General features: G+C 26.0%; 2 protein-coding genes across 4 annotated transcripts in view; both read left to right on the top strand.

The window, feature by feature from the left end:
• Window positions 1-2,038: 2,038 nt before the first annotated feature.
• On the top strand, window positions 2,039-16,620 carry loco (regulator of G protein signaling family member locomotion defects). The gene is given in 16 exon segments (XM_015325779.2): window positions 2,039-2,454; window positions 2,553-3,271; window positions 3,351-3,953; window positions 4,040-4,301; window positions 4,304-4,701; window positions 9,878-9,988; window positions 10,129-10,353; window positions 10,483-10,703; window positions 11,595-11,787; window positions 12,127-12,336; window positions 13,479-13,752; window positions 13,898-14,046; window positions 14,148-14,231; window positions 14,335-14,479; window positions 14,567-14,658; window positions 15,169-16,620. Coding segments are annotated over 15 exon segments (4,107 nt in total). The 5' UTR covers window positions 2,039-2,454; window positions 2,553-2,635; the 3' UTR covers window positions 15,673-16,620.
• A 175-nt stretch (window positions 16,621-16,795) lies between these two features.
• LOC107068921 (M-phase inducer phosphatase) overlaps window positions 16,796-24,587 on the top strand; it is a 99,437-nt gene continuing 91,645 nt past the window's right edge. The window contains exons 1-2 of one of the 3 annotated variants that reach the window (XM_015325773.2): window positions 16,796-17,479; window positions 24,220-24,441. In XM_015325773.2, the coding sequence (XP_015181259.1) occupies window positions 24,249-24,441 (193 nt within the window). In that variant the 5' untranslated portion in view covers window positions 16,796-17,479; window positions 24,220-24,248. Of the gene's footprint in view, window positions 17,480-19,971; window positions 20,866-24,219; window positions 24,442-24,587 lie in introns of those variants that run through there. The other 2 variants (XM_015325772.2, XM_015325774.2) reach the window with 2 other exon arrangements.

The raw sequence follows: 24,587 nt of genomic DNA on the forward strand, positions 1-24,587 counted from the left end.
TTATTATTTTCAAATTATATAATACATACTCTCTGTACTCTTATCCTATATTTTTACTAAAATTACTATTATATATTATTATACATTCATTTTTGATAATATAAATTAATAACAATAATAAACTTTTATATAATATTAGACTCTAACAATCATTAAAATCAGCAAAGCTGGGTAAAATATCATTTTCAATCGTAAATAATAAAAAATATGTATTTTATTTTACATCATGCATATATTTTTCAAAAGAAAATCTGTTATTGTAAAAATTATTTAAAATAGTATTTTAATTAAAATATACTAAACATATTTATGTGTTAAGATTTGGAATATTTAATGGAGTATACATAGAAATATATTGCAAATTCTTATGTTATCTCTTTTCATATTACATTAATCGTATTTACTATTTATTTTTAAACTAAGGACTGTTTAGTATATAATACTTCAAATTTAAATATGAAGTATTTTATTTGATACTTTAGATTATTGAAATAAAATATTTTATTTTTTTTTTTTGTTGAAATACTATTATATTTCAATTGTAAAGAGAATTTACTATTTAAAATAGTATTTGAAATATTATTTTCATAAATATTACCCAGCTTTGAAAATCATTAATAGTATTCCTCTGCTATGATTAGGAATGGCATAATATTTTAATGTAATATTATAGGTATATATACATAAATATGATAATAAATAATCTAATTATTTCCTGAACATAATAAAATCAGTTAAATTGTAACTCATTTGAAAATATATTAATATTTCATGCTGATTGGTCAAGTAAAGGAATAAATAAGTCTAGTACGTGAATAGTTGGTTCATTTTACGTGCGTCATATTATGAAAATAGCGATCTCTGGTGTTAAAATGAGACAACAATTGAGCCATTTAACAAAGTAGGAAAAGAAAATACCGAAATCAAGTCTTATTATAAGAGTTTATTGAAAAAAGTAAACCTGTGTTAGGGAAAACCAATTAGTATTCAGAGAAAGTAAAAAGAAAGATGGCCGATGCAAATTCATCATCATCATCAGTCGAAGTAACAGTTGGGCTGAAAAGTCCGTAGGCTAACACATAGATGGCATTACTAAGATTAAATTGTCATTAAAATGATTAAAAAGTGCCTAAATCATTTAAACTAATACTCAGTTTGTTAATATTGTAATTACAACAATGAATTAAATGAACCAATTGTAAACATTGATTTTATATAATAATTATTTGTTTTTTTTCACATATTATATTATTAATATTAAATATTAATATATAGATAAATGCTTATAATGGTCGCCATGTTGTCGTCAAAATGTAAGGAATCTTACAATTAATAAGAACACATAAGTATGGTGGAGGTCCTTCGACTAGTACAACTCACATTATTTCACTCGCTTGGTATAGTACTCTGATCTTATTGTTGAAGAAATATCACATTAGGTGACGCATGGTGTACTATTGTTTTGGCGCGCAATTTAAATTGGTACAAATACATTAATCACATCAATAAATAAAAATATCATTATATTATTTCATTAGAAATTTTCAATTATTTTATATAGCATTACATTATTTTAAAGAGTTTACAGAATTTTGTTAATGTCTAAATAATATTTTCTATCAATAATATTTATCATATCATTTCATTTCTCATAGTTAATATAACATATTAACAATAATTCAATATATATATTTCATTCTTAGAATTTAAATAAATGATTATTATCAATCGTTTTTACCTGCTTATGTAAGTTTAAAGTCATCAATTATATAAACATCAATATTAAAATTTATTAATAAACGTTAACGACTATTTATCGGTACGTTATGTATTTTTAATTTTATTTAATTAATTTGTGTATCTGTTTGTATACGAATTTACTAAGCAGATTATTCAATTATATAAATATAATTTATCTTATAATTTAAAAGTATCAAAAGATTTGTGAAGAAAGGTATTATTACTATATGAATATATTCTAGTGAAATTAGTTTAGTAAGTTGGTATGCTTGAATTGAATTTCCCATTCTGTTGAGTGGTGAATTGTCCAATTACTGTAAATCTTGAATGAAATGTATAACCATTTTTATAATATATTATCGTGATAATGGATAAATATGTAGGAATAATTGTATGTTTATTTTTTGTATAAATAATTATAATATTTGTATGAAAATTTGTTAAATATGTTTTATATCACATAAATTGTATGAACGTAGGAATGTAAATATGGAAGACATGGAGTTCCAAAACACTCCATATTACCCTTAACCGCAAGACTTCTATGACTTTTATCAAATTTGTATGTGAGATTGGATAGACAAATTTGTATGCGGTTATTTTAAATAAGTTTTATAATTTCGTTGTTAAAATTGTTGTCTAGTTTTGTGCAAAATAATTAAAGAAAACATATTTTTATCCACATGCTCGTTAATATTTATCACTTGGAATAAAGTAAGCAAGTCAAGCTGTCAAGTTAACTTTACTAATTAATATTGATATTGATATCGTTTTAATAATCCAATGAAAATTATTTATTTTGCTTTATAAAGGATAATGTTGATACTTCGAAAGATACAATTAAGAAATAATGAAGATATTTGAGCATATAATCTTTTGATATACAAATACAACTATGCACCACAACAGAAGGAAAAAGAAAAGAGTAAATTATGGTGTTAGAGCTGTGGAAGTGGTTCGCGGTACTAAAGGATATGGTTTTACTATTTCTGGACAACAACCATGCATATTAAGTTGCATTGTACAAGGAAGTCCTGCTGAACATGCTGGACTACGAGCAGGAGATTATTTGGTTGCTGTTAATGGTCACAATGTTAGTAAAGTACCTCATGATGATGTAGTACAGCTGATAGGACACTCTCAAGGTGTCCTTAGATTACAAATAGCTGAAAATTATTATTCTGATTCATCGGACGAGGAAGGTTTTGCTACCGTTAGATCTAAACCTAAATATGCACATAAACCACGTGCTAATAATACAAATGCAATACAATTACAATGTAGAGTTGCTAAAGTTGTTAGAGATTTACAAAGTGGTGCCATGTTCGATACAGCTGGAAGAGCAATACAGCAAAGTAAAATACATTGTAATCATCTTCATCATCGTTGGAATATGAGTAATCCTCTTCCTCCACCACCTCCACCTACATCGCATAAACGGGATTCGGAAAAAATTGTACATAGAACTGTAGTTGGTTATTTGGGTACTATAGATATTCCTAATCAGTTGCATCCTTCTTCTATGATGCAGGTATGTATTACACATAGATGATATTCACAGTAAGTTTTTCTTTATTAGTTGTTTAATATTAATTTGTTTAATATTTTAGGTTTTACGGAAATGCATAAAAAGATTAAAAGCAGAAAAAAGAAATCCAACAACTGTACTTTTAACGATACACGTGGCAAACATCAAACTTACTAATTCAGAAAATCTTATTATCGCTGAATATCCATCATATAGGATAATATTTTGTAATTCATTTTCTGAAGAAGATAAACAGTACTTTGGAATATTAACAAAATCGGTCAAAGACAAGGATGATATAGTATCTAATTCGTGTCATGTGTTCACTATATATTATAAGTTAATAGATCATGCAATACACTCAAGTACTTGTAATGTATTTGGATTTACATGTACAAAAACTTCAGAACTAAACATGTGCCAAGAATTTCCTGATAGTTGCAATAGTTTAATCGGAGCCATACAAACCTTGTATATATCTGATTCTACAAATGGTGATGCTAATCCATACAACGAAGCACGAAGGCGTCAAGATGCTGCTTCGCCTCAACCTAGCAATGTTAGCACATCGACTGCCCATTCAAGCAATAGTGATTCCGGTATAGGTTTCAAAGATGATTATCGTTCTCGTTCGGAGAGAAATGCTGATTTTTCTCATTCCAGACAGCGTTCCATATTGCAGAGAGTATAGTATTTACTAAACGTATTAATCAATAATTAGAAACATATATGCTATATATCATACAAACTTGAAATGTTGTTTATGTTTAGGGTCTTATAATGCCTTCAAGCAGAGGAGGAACATTTAATGAGACTGCAGGTTCCAGACTCACAGTTCGTGCAATATCCGATTCAAGATGGGAAAATATAATAAGGTTAGGTACTTCCAAGGAAAATGCAGTATCATCGTCGTATGAAACAGCAACAGGGGTTGGCAACGATAAAGTATCCATGAACTTTGACAATTCACATGATGGAATTCCGTGTAGTGCGCCAACAGGAGTGGCGGGGAATCGTACGATCATTTCAGAAGGGAAAACTCATGGAGGAGTGGGGATGCCACCACCTGTCCGGGACCATCTGCTCCTGTGGTCATGCAAGGGTTCGGTAGTTCGTCCGTTGGTTCTCTTTCATCTGCCTGTACTACTGCAATGCTTCACGGTAAGGACGAAGTTATCGAAACTGTGGAAAATTTGTCGAATCAATCTCAAATATTAACGCGAATATCGAACACCGATTGTGATAAATTGAGTCCTAAAGTGTATTTCGCTATGTCGAAATCGTTAGTGCACAGTTTGGAAGATTTGAATGCTAACTCGGAACATTCAGCCTCATTTTTACATACTTATGGTAACAAAAAGGATAAACCACGTCCATGGGGAAGTTTACAAGAAATAAGAACAACTCGTACTTGCAACTCGGATAATTGTTTGGTAAGACTTTTATTCTTTATCATACATTTTATCATCATTTGCTTTATACCTGTTATCAACATAGATAGTTTGTCTCATGCCTTACTTATATTTGAAGTGATAACTTTTTTAGAATCTGAGTTTTTATTAACTTTATAAACATAATTTAAAAAAAGTTTCACGTCTGAAACAATAAATAGTACGTGAAATTGATAATTGCTAATCTGCATTCACATAAATAACGAGACAAACCGTAATTATTAAGTAGTATGTACAATGACCTATATTCTTTATCATTTTGATTAATCACCCGTTATACATCGAAATAATCAAACTCGTAGAAAGAAATTTAGGTAAGACGCGCGTACGTCTTTTTCACGGTTTCCGTTCTTTTCTCCCTCCCTAGTTTATTCGCTATTGAAGTCTGCGTCATCACATTTCCTGCTTGTAGTTCCCGTTGCTTCGTAGGGCAGATCCGTAGCTGCTCTAGATATACAGATGAAACCCGACATATCATCTATGTCTATACAATAGATATACTTTTTAGATACGAGTGTTCACCTATAAAAATAATTTTTGATAAACTACATGTAAAAATAACATCATTCTCAAAATTGTCTTCTTCAATTGAATCTTAATCAATTGAAATCTCAATTATTATTCTAGTCGTGCCAAAAACGTGTTGCCTGCTATACAAGTTATACGTGACTCATACGAAAATATATAGGGTGTCCTATTTAATTTCTACATATTTATTTCAAGTATATAAATATAAATGTAGAATCAATTTGAAAAAGGACACCCTGTATGCAATACACGTACACAAGTTTCACGGGTATGCTGTATTATTTGTATGCACGTGTGAGAAATACGGTGAGTCACAACACACATAGACACAATAAGTGCGCGCGCATAAATATACAAACCATAGGCATAATACATATATATGGATACACACACATATCATACAGAGATTGACTCATAACACTTATACATTCATACATCATACATATATATATAGATCCAAATATACAACTACAAACATATACGTAGACACGCGGCGCAGGTTCGCACGCGCAGTGATTAGAGTGGCTTGAGTTGGATACGAAGTTGCGGCTTTTACATGAGTCCTCTTCTGGTCAGTGTTGCGCTTGGTAGTGCGCGCTGTTGCGCGCGTCCGTTCGTTCAGACGGACGGAACTGCGCGCATCGCATTTTCCTCTTCTTAGGGTTGTCTCTGCTAACTGAGTTACATTTCAGTTACATTTAATCATTTCCTTATCATCAAGATTATTTTACACGTAGTGTGCTAGCTCATTATTTAAATCCAAGTTAACGTCACCGTCAGCGTCAATCTTTTTGTATTAATCATCGTGTTTAAAATATTAATCAACGTTTACTATATACTATTCCTTGTATTATACATAGAATCGTTTCGTACGTATCGTGCGTCGCTTGTCATGGTTGGGCGGAGCCCTCGGTTGTGATCTACTGTTGTTGAACGGCCTTTACCGTGTGTGATTCTTTCTGTTTCTTTTCTTCCCCACTCCTCCTCCTCTTCTTTTATTTTTGTCTTATTTTCTTTTTTTGTTTTCTTCACTTTTTCTTCACTTTTTCTTCACTTTTTCTTCACCCCTTTTCAAACGAGTTTTTCCTTTGCCACTCGGCGAGTTATTTTTTTTTTTTATTGTGGATTACGAAACACGTGTACAAGACGGATTATTACATGGGATTGCGCGCCATTCCGAGGCTGGAGCTTCGTTGGACAGGACATGGATTCGTTGGGGAAATCGGTATGAGAATTTAACAGGGGAAATAAGATCATATTAACGATCTAATCATCGATGATTGTTAGCCCATTTTAACAAGTCATTTCTTTTTAATGTTCTTTTCTTTAGATTGAAGAGATTTATTGGTTAGATAGTTAAGCAATCGTTTATAAATTAACAAACGAATTAAATTGCTCTCGCTCTTATTAATTTGAATCTTCCTATCTCTGGATGGGATAACATTTGATAAAGAAATAACATTTGTCTATGTTAAGTAACACGATTGGACACGCGGGAAATTTATTTTTATTTTGGGTGGGGGTGGTGGTTGTGGGTGGGCATTTAAATAATGTCTTATTATTTATTTCTTTAGTCGATTTCAAATCTTTTTTTCGACCTACTTTGTACGAATGAATGAAGCATCGTCATTAGGAATTTACTATATATATACATCACATATATACATGTGTACGTGATTCCATTCGCATTTCTGTGACATGGATTCCCCGAACGGCATCAACTTCGTGGAATTGGATTTACTTTCCGTTGATAAAAAAAAACCAATTTATTCTCCTCTTTTCTTTTCTTACGTTAAGAAGGGCACATTTATGATTTAGTTAATTTGATTTTAATTTCATTTATCGAGACGATAATTGTCTAACTATTTTTATTATGATCAATTTGACATTGACGAGTACACTGTTCTTTTTTTTTCGATTCAAATTTATTCATATTATATCAAATGAAATGAATTTAAATTATTGCTATAGATTTTGTTACATAAATTGTCAAATTTTAAACCTACTCAAATTGAGGGACTTTTGTTAATATTTTATTAAACAAACATAAATAAATTTTTGTTTATTTATTTATATTTATAAAGTCTTTCAAATTAACTTTTGTGATAAATATATTGTTAATTAAAGATATATATTAAGTTGGCCAAATTTTTAACAACAAGTAAATAACACCTTAACAACTCTTTATTTCTTGTAATTTATTTCTCATTAATTAGTATTTATTAATATTTTTTGTATATTAAAAAGTTATACGGAGTTATTGAACAATTTAATAGATACGTTAACTAATTACTCTTTTTATTTCTTATAATTTATTTTATTATTTACATACAATAGAGTAAAATATACATTGCTACAAAATACAATGCTAAAATATATATATATATATATATATATATATATATATGCTAAGTATATTGTTTTCTTTTAATTATATATACGATTAAATTAATATAAATATATATATATATTAAAATATATTTATAACATTAAAATTAATATTTATTACAATATATTGTATTGTAATTAAAATTAATATTATACAATATATTTATAATATTAAATTAATACAGATTAATAATAATAAATATATTGTATTAATTCTTATGTATATAATATATTTAATAATATTATTTTATTTATTATATTTTAATTATATAAATATATATATATATATATATATATGATTACAGAGTAAAATTTAAACCATAAAATTTACAATTAATCAAATTGATGATTGGTTTTTTTAATACAGTTTCAATTAAGGATTTATCAATATAATTTTCACATTCCCTGTGTTAATTTAGATTTATTTTATAAGACTTTATATATATATATATATATATATATAAATGTCTTCTTCTCTCTCTCTCTTTCTCTTTTATATTTTATTTTATTACATGTACGCGTTGTTGCATTTATTAGAGACACACGGTCTGTAAGTAAGGTTGTAACAACTCTCGAGTGCGTCCCATTAAAATATGTACATGGGAAACTAGCAGGACTTGAATTGAATATCGCGTGGGACTTTTGTGTATATTCTCACGTTGTTCACCATGGAAAAGGCATCATGAAACAGGTGCTTCGTGACGAGCCAACGCAGATTCTTATCGAATTGGTCTTGTTAGTGTTGCTTATAGTCCACATAAGTTTTTCTTTTCTTTTTTTTTTTTTTAGTTACGATGCAATGATTTGCACCTTTCTTGCAAATTCCAAATCAAACTGATTTATAGATAGATCTTATTTTTTTTTTATTATCGTATACAATTCGCAAGTATTTTCTTTTTCCTATTTTCTTTTTTTTAGTTAGTTATGGTACAATGAATTTGCACTTTTCTTACAAATTTCAAGTGGAACTGATTCTTGAATTCATTTTATTGTTAGCATTGTATTGAAGTTTACAGTTTTTTCTCTTTTTAAACTTTCCATTCAATTATTTTGTACTTTTACTGTATATTTTTCAAATCAAATTGATTCACAAATTAAATCATATTTTAGTATTGCATAAAATCCACAGTAATTTATTTTTCTCTGTTTTTTGTAAATTTCGAATCAAACTGATCTACAAATTGATTTTATTTGTAGTATTGTATAAAATTCACAACATTTTTCTTACAGTTTTAGACTGTTACAGTTAAAGTTCTTACAGTTAGAGTTTTTCTTACAAATTTCGAGAGAAACTGATTTTATAAATGAATTTTGTTCAATGAACCTTTTTTTGTCGGTAGACAAATTGTTTCTTTCTAATTTTGAACTTCCAAGAATATTGTTTAATATTCTTTTTGTTTTTATTGTACGACCATAAAACTATACACAGTATCGTATAGTTAAGTTCTTTAAAAGTCTCGTCTATTTAAACAGGAACTGTTAATTTGACTATTAATACGCAACCCTCCCGTTCTTTCAACATCGTTCACAATGCATAACGGAGCACGCCAACTTCGTTCGTTCTCTTATGCTGCTTTTACGGTCATTTGTTACGGATAAAACGTAACATACATTTTTATTATTTTTTTTCTTGTTATTCCTTTTTCTTCTTCTTTTTTGATTATATTTTTATATCGTCGTAATTTAAAATAATTGCTTCTTTTGTAAAATTGGTAAACATGGTAGGACAGAATCGTGTGACCAAATTAAATTTTTATCCTTGTAACAGGTTGACTGTAAAATTCTAAAATATTTATAATATAATATAAATTATATTATATTTATAAGTTGTATATATATACAACTTATATATAAATATATAAATATAAATATATATAAATAATATATTATAATATAAATTATAAAGTATAATATTAATAATATATAAGATATATTAACACACATATATCTTAATATAAATATATATATATTGTATAATAAATATATATATATAAATTATATATAAGATAAATATTTTTAATATTTAATATATTTTCTTATGCAAATCAATTTGAATTTCCGTACAACCTGTAATGTAAAAGCTTGTTCTTTGAAATTGATGTTAATTTAAACAATAACAAAAATTTATTCAATAATATAAATATTCATCACACACACACACACACATTTTTTCTTTATAATTATTGTAATTGAAAATAATTCCTTTTATATTTCTTTTTTTTTTTTTTTTTTACAATTACAGCACGGAAGTACAGAATCATGTGACAAAGTTAACAATTGTAAAAGCGTACATACTTGGGCTAATGGATTTGAAAAATTGTTGGGTGATCCAAAGGGTTTGCAGACGTTTGCAGTAAGAATAAATTTATCCTCTTTTTATTTTTATTTTCTTTTCTTGTGAAAGTATTTAAATGCATATAAAATATTAATTTTTTTTTAATTAAAACAATGTTCGCAAAATAATGTTCATAGTTTGTATTTATTTTTTTAAAGGAATTTTTGAAAAAGGAATTTAGTCATGAGAATATTTATTTTTGGGCTGCTTGTGAAAGATATAAGGATACGGAAGACTCAATTAGTCGTTGTAGATTAGCTTGGCAGATTTACCAACGTCATTTGTCAAATACTGCTGCAGAACCAGTTAATGTTGACAGCCATGCTTCTGGACAAATTACGCAAGAACTTCTTAATGAGGCCCCTGCGGATCTTTTTTTACAAGTATATAATAAACCACATTTTTGTGTATATTTTTTCTTCTTTTTTTTTTTGTTAATTTTCAAATTAAATAAACGTGCAAAAGTTATAGTTACAAAACAAAACACTTATTTGTATTTTTGTTTGTCATAGGCACAAAAGCAGGTGTTCAATTTAATGAAGTTCGATAGTTACCCTAGATTTCTAAGATCTGAACTTTATCGTCATTGTTTAGAAACAGGAAATAGTGCTATCAATATAGAAGATTATGATTTAAATCTTATTAGTTCACCTAGCGTGAAACTTAAGAAGAGCCATTCGGATGCGGAAGACCGTTGCCGGAAATCTATTCTTCCTTGGCATAGAAAAAATAGGTAATTATTACTTTACATCTAAAACAGCGTTTCTCAACCTTTTATAAAACATTTCCATTTATTTTTAAATATTATTTTATAAGACAATTATACATATCAGTATATTTGAATATTTTGTTCAGTATAAATAATAATTTATCAGTATTTTAAGTATATTATCAGCATTTATAATAAGTGTGAGCTTGTGTTAAGGTCGTGTCAGGGTTATATGTTGATAATTACTGATATTTCATTATAAATACTGATAGTTTTTATATTAATCACTGTAATACTGATAAAACTTATATTATATATTGATATTTTATTATAAATATTGATCATCTATTTAAAATACTAACAATTTTTTAATAATAATAATATTAATTAATTATTGATTACTTAATTGAGTCGTTCAGTGCACACATCGATTAACTCCACTTTTTGAAAAATCTTAAATTTAAGTGTCAAAGCACTTGGTATAGTCATAACTTTTTATATTTATAATAACTTTCCTGAATAATAAAGATTAACACCATTAAATGGCAAAATTTTTTTGGCCATTGAATAATAAGTAATACAACAATATACATTATTTCATCGCATTTCTCAACTTTTTGTTTTATGGAGTTAATCGATGTGTGCACTGAACGGCTCAATTAATGACCTAAATATTTATAATATAACATTTTTAATAAATTGATAAAGTGAAGTCACATTGAATATTATTGTTACTGTTATTCCAATATTCTCATAAACTCGTAAGAACATTTAACAATAATTTTTACTTTAGTGTAAAGTAGTATCATTGCGTATTTTATTAAAAATTTAATCCATAAAAGTTGAGAAACGTTGTTCTAAATTATAAGCAATTTGGATGATATAGATTTATATTATACAATTTTATATTTACAGGTCAAAATCGAAAGATCGTGGTGAAACAGAGTATAATAAAGCCCCCAACCGAAGTGAAACTATATATAAGAGTTTTACTACCATTAAGAGAGAAGCAGAAGGTAATAACAATGAGGATAGCGTATCTATATCTAGTAGCAGGTCCTCTTTAGCATCATGGGATTTGGCATTGAGGCAATCATTTAACAAACATGTAAGTATTATACAACATATATTTAAAAAAAAATTAAAAAAAAATTTATATTATTTAGATTCTATAATACTGATATTGTGTGAGGGGGAAAAGATTTCTTTTCTTTATTAGAAAACAACTCTACATACATAAATTTGTATTATTTTTTATACATGAAACAAAAACTATATATACAGTTATTTAAACGTGTGTGTTAGTTTGTAGTATTTCAAGTTAATCTATTATATTTAATCTAATAATATCGTATATATTGAGTATGGCTTTAATATCAGAGAAAAATAGATATTAAATTATTATTTATTATTCTCATGTATGTGAGCTAGTTTGTATAACTTGTAGTCAGTATCGTCCTGCGAAGGACAGTTGAATGAAAAGAAAGAAGCTCGCAGCAAATGTACCGGGTTGTGTCGAGTAATATTGTCTGACGGGTCAACTACAGTAGTGCAGACTAGCCAAACCGAGAGCATTAAAGATGTGGTTACTCGCCTCCTTGATAAAAGAGCTCTTCGATATACTAACTATGATGTTGTTATGATAGCTTCACAAGAGGTTTGTGTCTCTTTCTTTTTACATAATGCAACTTAAAAAGCGGTCAAATAACTAACACAAATCAACAAATACGTTGTTATATTTGTATGCATTCAGGCTGATATCGCTAAGCACACTTATATTGAAATTGTTAGAAAATAGATAAGGACTACGGGATATATTGGTATTTTGCACGTACTGTATTTATTCTCTTTTTTCTTTCTCTTTCTTGGTTCTATCAGCGAATTTTATTATATGCACATATATTGTCATGAAAGTGAGGAGGGTTATCTGGAAATGCTTAAATATTCTCTGACTATGCACAATTAATATATGATATAAGCGTCATTTTGGAAAAAGGCTTCAATGTTGTTTATATTTAAAATACAGTAGAACGTTGATTATCTGAATGATTTATAATTAAATAAAAAGAAAAGTGTAATATCAACAATTAGGTGTTCTTAGATATTGCAAAGTTGATATGGTGAAAGATGAATATTTGTATCATATCTATTTCATTTTGATATTTTGTTCATTCCAAAGCAATATTCAATGTATTTACAGATTTGCTATGTGTTGGAATAGTGCTATATTTCCTTGTATCTTCATTTATACTGATATTTGTATTTTGTGATTGAACACCTTTATGCCAAATATGATAGACATTCGTAAGGAAGTTGATCAGAGGTCTTAACTAGCTCAATGGTTAAAGCAGTCACTCAGTAAACGAAAGATTCTGGTTTCAAGTCCTGGTTCGGTCAGTCTTACAATTCAATTTTTTCCATGAATCCTATAGTATTATCATTTATGTCAAGAATAAATGAAATACAGGTAACCCCCAAAAAACATGGTACTTGAAGAACACAGATACTTTCCTCCAAATTACATAGTTTCAAAATATAAATGTTTAATAGGAACAATAAGGTTTATGCATCCCATAATATACACATGAAATACGTTTCATTTTATATTCAGATAAACGGTCATTCAAATTACCGATATTCAGATAATCAATACTCTACTGTATAATTTAAAATATACTTGTGGTTTAAATATTGCTAATGCTTATAATTTAATGTATATGAAATATCATAAATATATATATACTGTGTTAAATTAATTATATGACCTTCATTATAATTAATAATTTAATTTATTTTCAGCCAATGGATATAAAATATCCTTCTTCAGTATTAGCAGGACAAGAGGTAGAAGTTGTACCGACAAAAGTTTTAAAAGTTGATTTACCTTCGCGTAGAGTAATTACTGTGATTGCACATAAGGGAAGAACCCTTAAAGAAGTATTAAGGCCTCTTTTGAACAAATATGGTTTCAATTTGGATTTAATTAGTATTTGGAGTGAAGGTCATCGTGTTTGTATGGACATATCAGCTATTAATGCACCCACAAGACTTACGTTGACTATAAATAGTGAAGGTGAAGTATATAAATAAATAAATAAATAAATAAATAAATAAATAAAATATATATATATATATATATATATATATATATATATATATATATATATAAAAGTATATATAAATTTTGTTATAAGAATTTATTAATTATAATTTTATAGATGCCCAAAGAGATCCAGCTTTGGTCAAATATTCCGATGAAATATCCCGCGGACAACCAACCTTGGATGAAATAACAAATAAAGTATTTGAAGAATTGTTAGTAGGAAAAAGTGCAAGCAAATATCAATACAACGAAGGCTCGTGTAAAGTATGTCTTTTCAATAAATACAAAAATCTATTATAATTTAATACATATATATATTTTATTAAAAATTATGCTTGTTTTTTTTTTTTTTTTTAATATCGCAGTCTGACGATCAACGTTCCGAAGGTTCTTCTATACTACCAAGTAAATTTTTTGTCCGTGATTCTACTATGCATGGAAAAAAGAAGGTATGGTTCAATAATTTGCTTGTTTTTTTTATATAAAAATTCTATTATGTGACATTAAATTATTTATTGTAAGATATTAAATGTTTATTTCAACACGTTTAAGATGAAATCGAAGTATACCACAGGAAGTGAGAAAAGTGGTACTACAGAGTCAGTTAGTGAAGAAACTTCTAGACCTCATCCTCCTCTTATCGCAAAATGGCGTAATGGTGTCAAATTGCAACTTCCTGGAAGGTTTGACGGTGATGGTAAGTTATTAATCTTTGATGAAAATTTTAATTTATTATATTGAATATATATATATATGTATATTTAAAAATTGTATTTTGTTATAGATTTGTATGAAGGATTAAAAAGGGCACAACGATCTAGATTGGAAGATCAAAGAGGGACAGAAATTAATTTTGAATTGCCAGATTTCTTAAAGGTAAACAAAACATATATTATATTTCAAATCATTACTGTAATTGGGATAAGTTTAAAAAGAAATCTACTTACTCTTAAAATGATACAAAATTAATTAAACATAAAATGGATTTTGATAATTGTACGTAATTTTTATTTTGCATAAAATTATGAAATATAATATAACAACTGTAACATCATACGATTATTTACAATTATTGTAAGATTATTATTTTATCTCTTGTTTTTATAATATTATATGGTACTCATTGTTAAACAAGTCATTAGAAAACAGAAGATAAGAAGAAGAAATAATTGGTAGTTTTTTGTATAACTTATCCTAATTGATAAATAGATTTAAATCATCTAGCAATAGGGAAAAAAAGGAAACATTAATTATCAAAAATCATATTAACAGTTAACTGCTTAAAAAAAAATCTATGAGAAATGTTGTCATGCTTACATTCACCGTAATCTTAAGTTCATTGTCATAATGCATTTCGACTCTTAAAGCTATGAAATTACTAATCAGAACAAGGAAAATGGGAAACCTTTGGATCGCAACAAGGTTCGAAGAGCACGGGTAACACCTACCAATTACGAGGGAACCACAAAATTCTATGATACTGGAGAAGAAAAAGAAGTATCTACAGGACAAGAACGTTCCACTTATTTAACAAATGGTAGAATCGTTGAACGATTAACAACAGTGCCTGATACAATAGAATCTGTGAACAAAGGTCTCGATTCGTCATTTACTTTGGATGGAACTATTGTTGACGGGGATCAGACTATTGTTGAAAATGGATTTCGTACGGATTCAAAATATCAAGAGTCATCACTCTCTATGGATAGTCAGGTATCACCTACTAAATTATCAAAACCACCACCTCTACCACCAAAACCTAAAAATCTTGTTATGAATGTAGTCAAGACTAGTTATATTATGACTTCAAAGACAATACAAAAATCTCCAAAGGAGAATTCTATTAATAATCAATCGGAATCCTGTCAAAATAAAAATGTTATTATTTAATTAACATTTTATTCATTATAATGACAATATCGAAATATTTAATATTTTAACGAAATTCAAATTCTTCTTTGAAATAATATATATATAAACTTTCTTAAATTTTATATCTATATATGTTTATATAGATAAAAACTAGATTATTTTCATATATATATATATATATATATGAAAAATTGTGTTCGTCTAATTTCTATAATTTATATATAGAAATTTTAAGGAAATTAACATAAAGAGGCCTTATAAATATTAATAGGTTAATGTGTCCGTGGATGAAATCGTATTTTTTTTCTATGATAAGAAATCGGTGAAAGTGTAGGAAGAAAAAATGAAAAAAAAAAAACACAAAAAACAGAAAAAATAAAACTCAGGAAAAATTGGACGGTGCTAGACGCGCAAGTAAATTGAAAAAGATATTTTTTTAAATGATAAATCATAGTATTAATTTTTCTTGATAGACAATATTAATTATTAAAATCTAATAATTTACTAATAAATTTTTATTTATTATTTTTCGTAAACGCAAATTTGAAATGCTCCAGAAAATTATTATCGTCGCCTTTGAAAATACTCCTTTTGTAATTTAGGCAAGATTTATAAACAAACAAACAAAAAATGACTATACATATATTTTATGATCATATTCAGAATCATGTAACTACATGCAGCTGTGTTTTAGCAATAGCTTCGTACGTGCCTTTTAAAATTAACGATACCTTTCATGTTAAGATTGAGAAAATATCACGACAATGTCGTAATCGTTATATTTATAAATTTATGATATATTGTTACTATTCCTGGTTGTACAGGACACGTTAGGAATATTTTATTATATTTATAATCGACGCATATGTTGTTACATCAACGATTTTTAACAAGAGATTTGTGAACAAAGTGAAAGCACACAAATTTTTTTACACGAATAAATAAATTATCGAAATTTCGTTTTGAGATATTGTACTATTTATAATTTTTCTTTCCTTTGTAATATCTAATTACTAATATCTAAATAATATTAATTTTCTTCTATTTAATTTTTTTTTCTAGAAATTCATTTACAAAAAATTAACATCTGCATAATTCTAATTATGTAGATGTTATTGAGATAACAAGAATTTAGATATTTTATCTTTCATTTTTAAATTGTCTTATAATTTAATTCAAATTTATGAACTAATAGTGATTTATTACTTGCCTTTCAGCATTACAAGGAGTAAAATATAATAGACCAATACGTGGAAAAAAAAGATAAAACAATAAATAATAAATTAAACAAAATAAATAAATTGGTAAAGCAAATAAAAATAATAATTAATGCTCATCCAAATAAATCCAACTTAATATAAATGTGTATATGTTCAAAAAAAGACGTGAATTTTTCAAATTATCCGTATATCTAATATGCGTAATAATATCAAGTAAAAGATAAAAAAAACTTTTTTTACATATAATTAATAATAATTCGTTATTTTTTAAATACATTTTTATGTTTTAAATGCATAAAAAAGAATATTTTAAAAGATGATTAGAGTTCAATAAATCAATTTTGTATTTCCGATTGGTTTCACATTATCTATAGACAGATGGCGCAACAGTTTTGGCGCGCGCATACAATGCCGTTGCTAGTATCCTCCTACAGATAAACGATTAATTTCAAACGTTAGTATTATGGAAGGCTAACAATTAATCATCATATTGGAACTTGCTTCCAACCTAATAATATCGAATGATAGTTCTCTATTTGTCATGTATACGCCCTTAATTTTGCTTGTCAAACAAGATTCTCACGTCGTGATACCATCTCGTCGAGGTAAGCATCATAATTATTATTATAATAATTATTATATTTTTTCTTTACAATCACATGTTCCAAATGATAGATACATGTTTAATAAATCGTCTATTCTTTAACAAATATTTGTAGAAGTTAACACATTAATTAGATTAATATCTTTAAACATAACCCTTGAAAACAAATGTTTCATGTTTATTATATATAACAGCTCTTATTTTTTATTTAAGGTTAATATATAACGCGATGTATTAGTAAATATGGTGAACTTTCTAAACTTAAAGGGCAGGTTGCTTGTCAAATTTTTGTTGCTCTTAGTTCTATATATATATAAATATTTTTTTTCTTTTTCCTATTAATTGTGACTAAATACATACATGTATTTATATATGTATATATAATGTACTATGTATGTAATATGTATATATATATATAATTTTTTTTCTTCTATACATTTTATAAATATAAACTTTATACAATTTTGGTAACTATATTCAATTTTGTTTATTTATATATAAATAATTAAATGTACAAATATATTCGTATATTTGTGTGTGTGTGTATGTGTAAGTAATATAATTATGGATTAAGATTATAAATTAATTAATAGATTATTTTTGTTTAACTGTTTTATTGCGTATAATAAGATAATCATAATATTTGTTACTACGTGGGTCATTGTTACGTAACTTTCATCGTCTTCTTTAATTTCACTTTTTGAGGGAACATACGGACAGCGATAGACCCTATGTCACCGTATACGCGAGATTCAGTTTTGTGTATATATATATACATAGATATATTATATACATGAAATTTGATCTATTTAAATTCGACGGGTCAATGAGCATTTTATGAACCAACGAGAGAGATGATACCATAACTTTCCTAAGAGTTCAATGAGGATCTTATATTTTTTATCTTTAAATTCTTTTTTCTTTGTTTTTTTATTTGTTTATTTGTTTTTTTTAAATATAATTTCATAAGAAAGGGTTTATTTATTATAAAATTTATTGTATTTATAGGGAATTAAAAAGAAACAAAAAAAAAACAATTTATTATTCATTGTGCAATTTAAAAAAACAAATCAGTGAGGTGTTAGTGTAACGATTTTTTAAAATAAATAATAATTTAATAATATGAAAATATTTTAATAATTATGCAATAAATAAAATTGAGTATAATTAAGCAAATTTGATTAAATTTAGATTTTGAAAATTTAAAAATAGTTCACATTTGTTCACTGTAGTAATTGAAATAAAATGGGGGTGTGTAGCATATAATTTTTCTTTCACTTTGAAGATATATATAAATTATTTAATAATGATAGACACTAATTTATTAACCGTGCAATACACAATACTTGATAGAATTGTTTACATTTTATTCAATTTATAGAAAAATATAAAAACAATTCATTGTTCATTCTGCAATGTCAAAAAATTACGATTTGTTGCATATGATTTTTTTTTTATATTTAATAGTAGATAATAATGCAATAGTAACAAATTTTTTTATTAACTGCAATGTATAAAATTTTGCGTGAAAATTAATAATTTGTTCCATACTAATAAAAAAGAAATTTCTGACTTTTTTTTTCAGTTTAATGAACAGATTAAATATTAAACAAAGGCAACATTTGTATACAATTGTTTGCATTTTTCAGAATTCATAAATTGTATCATATGAATCCAAAAACATTAAACATTTTTAATATATGCCCTTTCTAGAAATGATCTATTCAATTATTATTTTGAAAGTACATTTAGTCATTAAATATTATTACGTTAATTAAGGTTAACATTAAATATACTACTAATAAATTTTCCTGGGCCTTACATCCTCTTTTCACACAAATAGTACGAGTCATCATAATGAAGGGTGCACACAATGTTCATTCTTAAATTTCCTAGAAACTAACGGTCAAATTCCTTTGACGTATTAATTTGAAACGATTAAAATTAACCGACACATTCTCCACTCCTATTTCATGTATTTTATCTCACCAGATCTGTATTTTTTTTTTACAGTATGTATTTCTTTTTTTCTTCTCATATTCTATTCACATCAATTTATTTGACAAAAATCAATATATTAAATTTCCAAATGTTCATTTTAATTAAATTGAGCAAAAAACTTTGAACAGGCGAAAAATTAGATGTACACGCGAGCGCGCACACACATACACAACATATATACAAAAACAGTTGGAAATTTAAATCTCCTAGAGGGTAGGCAACCCAATCGGCGTCCATGTCGAAGGGTAAGGGAGGAAGCGTAAAGTTTCTCCGTATATGTTACACGAGGTGATTCACATATATATATACTATCACTTACATCTCCTACATATATACACATACATGAATATGTCATGTAACACAAGAGATTGGTCGCATCACTTCGAGTCGCTCGAGTAACCGAGTAACGGACTGTGTTCGCCATATCGTGGGCGAACTCTTTTACATTTATACTACATAATGTATATATATATATATATATATATATATATATATGTAAAAAAGATCACATACGAAACTGTCGACTGTTACGAAGGGTCTGGACCCCCCCATAATACCAGACGACGACATTCGATTCTGTTATATATTATATGTAGTAGTACATATATATATAAATCCTCATTTATTTCTCTTCTTCACGCACATATGTGCGTGCGTACACATACACACATATAACACTAGGTTGTAATAATATGTTCATATGGTTTTTGTTATTTTTATTTATATATTTTATATTGGGTTGGCAAGAAAGTAATTTCGGTAGTAAGTAAATGTATATATATAATATTATTGGGTTGATAAGAAAGAAAACCGAAATTACTTTCTTGCCAACCCAATATAAAATATAAGTTTTTATAGTTTTTGCTATTTATTTATTTATTTATATATTTTATTTTATATAAGTTCATGTAATATGGTTTTTGCTATTTTAGAAACATGGGTTTATTGGTTATAGAAATGAATGTATGTACACATATAAATGTATACAGATACATATAACATATGTATACACACACATACACTTATAGATATATTCGCATGTACACATGTCAATATGTGTATATATATATTTATATATGTATGTATGTGTTCGTTCACGCACTTATCCGTCTTCCTACACCCCCCTCACCCCGACCATCTTTCAGTCACCCGTTTGACTCCCTCGATCTGTGTTCGTTCTCTCTTCTTCCCTTTTTTTTTTGTCCTCTTCCTGATCCCGCGTCTCGAGGTCGTCGTTGGTGCTTTGTTTATCGCAAATATGCTCACTTTAGTATACGCCTTCCATGAGAAGAGACAGTGAAAACGGACAGTCAGTTTATGTCGAGGTATCATCCAATAAGCAACGTCGTGTTAGATTTATGATCATTTTGAGATCTCAATTTTTTGGTATTATATATTTTCAATAGATTGATTTATTATTGTTATTATTTTGTCATTGTCATTTTCGTGAACGTTGATATATATGTTGGAGAGAAAGAGAGAAAGATCGCGGTAACGTTCGTTGATTTTTGGCTGCCTTTTTTTTCCCCATTTTTATCGATCGTTGCCATACTATTTGGACACTTTTTATCTCTTGCTTTTTTTTTTATTATTTTTTTTTTACAGAAATCATCTTTCAAACGATCTTATCTTTTTTCTAATATTAGTTGTATGTATATGTATCGATAATTATGGCAGTGGAAATATAATTTAAAAAATAATGGAAATCAATCAATTTTGTGTTAAGATGAAATTGTGTTATAAAATAATTGAATTAAATATTATTTTAAAAATAATTTTTAAAATGATAAATTAAAAAATTTTTAATTATTAAATATTATTTTTCATATTTAATATTTAATAATATAAATAAAAATAATTTTTATTTTCATTATTTCGAAAAATTAATATATATTATAATAATAATAATAATAATAATAATAATAATAATAATTATAATAATATATATATTAGTATTTTATTATAATAATATTATATATTATTGTTAATATATATTAATAATATATATTATAGTTAATATTAATATATATTAAATAATTTTTAAAACAATAAAAGTAAAAATTATTTTTATCATTTAAATAATTGTTAATATAAAATAAATATCAAAATCAATTTTATGCTATAAATTATTGTAATATAATATGAATATAAATAAAAAAAAAATTATTTTGTAATATAAAAATTTGTAAAATAAAATATGTAAAAAATAATTTAGAGTCCACTGTCATAATTACCAGAATTTATAAATGTACACTAATATATAAATTATTAGAATTTAATATAAATATAAATATTAATAATTTTAAATTCTAATAATTTATATTTATAGTTGTTATATAATTCTAATTTATATTAGAATTTAATTTTAATTAATTAGAATAAAGCTCGTTTACGGAAGTCCATATTAATTAATTATGATATCACATATATGTATTATAGTTCATACATACAATAAAACATTTTATGCTTTATAATTAAAGTAAATAAATTTTGAATGATAAATTATTGTTAATGAAAATATCATTCATATGAAAATATTGATTGTATAAAATATCGTACATACATATATGTACCATATATAAATAAGTACATATGCATATATAATACATACTTATATACATTTATCGCGCTTGGAAAGTTCGTTCAGAAATAAATACTTACGAGAGTGTGTGAACAGTCAACCGTCACAGTTGGCATTGAACTGCATATCTCAGGCAACGTTTGGTCTCTCGATTAATCAGCTGATATTTCTCTCTATCAACTGTATATATACCACGCCTTCTTTGTCCAGATTTTACTGTTGATTCTCTAAAATTATACATCGATTTATCAAAGTTTCTTTTTTTAAATTAAAATTCTTTGTTTTAATTATTAAACGTTAAAATTAATTGTTAAATTAAAACATTGATGATATATATATTAGGGTGGGTCAAAAAAATTAATTATTTTTTTTTTACAAGTGCCACGGAAAAATTGGTTGCTAGACACCTTAAAAAAATTCTCACCAAATATGAGCTCTTAATTTTAATGGGAAGATCCTTCGCATCGCAGTTTTTTATTTTTTTCTCAGTCCAATAGAATAAAATTCATACCTCATCATTAATTGATTGTACAGTAAAATGTTCTCGAAGAATTTTGTAGGAAATTTAATGCTCTACAAAAAAGATATCTTATATTTTTTCCGTAAACCTCACCATTTGAATGATATTCAAGATTTAAGTTTGATTATTTTAAGGCAAATTACATTTTATACATTTGTACAAAATTTTTTCAAGATTACAGAATTTTTACAAATTATATAACATAAAATTATTTAACTGCACGTGATAGGTTTAGTTTTAATTTGATATAAGTAAATAATTACAAATTAGATATTATTTATTTATATATTTATCTCCAATTAAACATTAATGTGTTACTTGTACTTTTTTTCCTGTTTAGTCATTCAATTATAAAAATGTCAAAAGTTATATGATAATTTTGATTTTAGGTTAACAAATTAACAAAAATATTGAAATAATATTTATTATACTATCTATTATTAAATAAGTTATTAATAAATTATTGTAAAACAGTATTAAAAAATAAAATTGAATATTATTTATGTGATTAGTATTTTTTAACATTTTTGGTTAGTATTTTAAATAAATAATTAATATTTATAATAAAACAACATTATATATCTTGTGTTAATCTACAGTTCACGTAATTGTGATATAACCTTTCTCCTAATTTAAATATTGATTATCTATTTAAAATACTGGCAAATTATTTGAAAAAATTAAGTTGTTCGAAAAGTTTTTTTGTTTTTTTTTGTACAGAAGTTTTCATTAGCTGCGTTTATTGATACTTAATCTTACTGTAAACCTTAAAATCATTTTATATTCCAGTAAGAGACATTTCTGACGTGATTTAAAATCTTTTTGTGTTTCGAATTGTTAAGTAGTTTTATTTTGGTATCGTATCAGAAATAGAAAATTCAAAATCAACATTTTCGTCATTTTTTTTTATTTTTTATTACTGTAAAAGTAATAATCCAGGGAAATTCAGTGCATGAATTTTCGAAATTTTGTTCTGTTAATTTTGATTTGAAAGATACACTGCGTTTGTTGCAAAATAAACATTCAAAAAAATATCTGAGAAGTTGAATTTATCAAAACTTGACAATTTGCTATCATAAAAACGTCTTTGATTTTTAATGCAAAAAAAATTTTTTTTATTTACAATTGAAAAAACGATATAACTTTTCGAACAATCTAACAAAAAGAAAAATTGGTCAAAATTTAAAAATTATTTACAAATAATTATAAAAATGTAATTATAAAACATAAAATATAACACAATATAATTATAAATATAAAATATAAAATATAATAATAAATATAAAATATAAAAATATAATAAAATATAATTATAAAAATTAATTACAAATAATTAAATAAAAGCTATTAAAATATTCTAAATATTCGATAAAGATAAAATTTACTTTTATTTTTAAATAAAAATCTTCAAATGTGTTTATTCAATTTCGAATTATTAATTAAAGATTAGAAAGTTTCGTTGTAATTTGTTTCAAATAAAAATATTTTCATTGTTTTTGTTTTATTTGTCCCATCTTATCGTATCAATAATTTATAATTATTATTTCAAATAATTGATAATATGAAATCAACGGTTTCTATTTCATTTTATGTTCGACATTTTGTAGAATAAAAAATTTGTTTTTTTATTTATTTACAGATACTGAGACGACATATAGGTGAACAAAAATGTCATACGTGCGTCAAGTAGTTCCGTTAAGAAAAATCACAGAAGACGAGGACAATTTATCTCAAAAACATGAAGATTTATCACTAAAATCACTAGAAATAGTTTCACCGGTAACTAACATTATTCGTGATTTCAATAAATCTACGATCTCGTCTCCGGAGGATGATTCAAACAATTTAGATCCGTGTTTAGGTAAGTCTTTATTTAATTAATAATATTTATTAATCTATAAGTTTGTTTAATATATTTTTTTATTTATCTATGCCCACAAAATCCAATTTTATTTACATTAGTTTTATGATTTACTATATTAGCTTTTTGTTAATATATTTTCTTTT

Source organism: Polistes dominula, unplaced genomic scaffold (genome assembly GCF_049000335.1).
Source record: "Polistes dominula isolate Pdom_NZ unplaced genomic scaffold, Pdom_raw_medaka contig_77, whole genome shotgun sequence".
Classification (NCBI taxonomy): domain Eukaryota; kingdom Metazoa; phylum Arthropoda; class Insecta; order Hymenoptera; family Vespidae; genus Polistes; species Polistes dominula.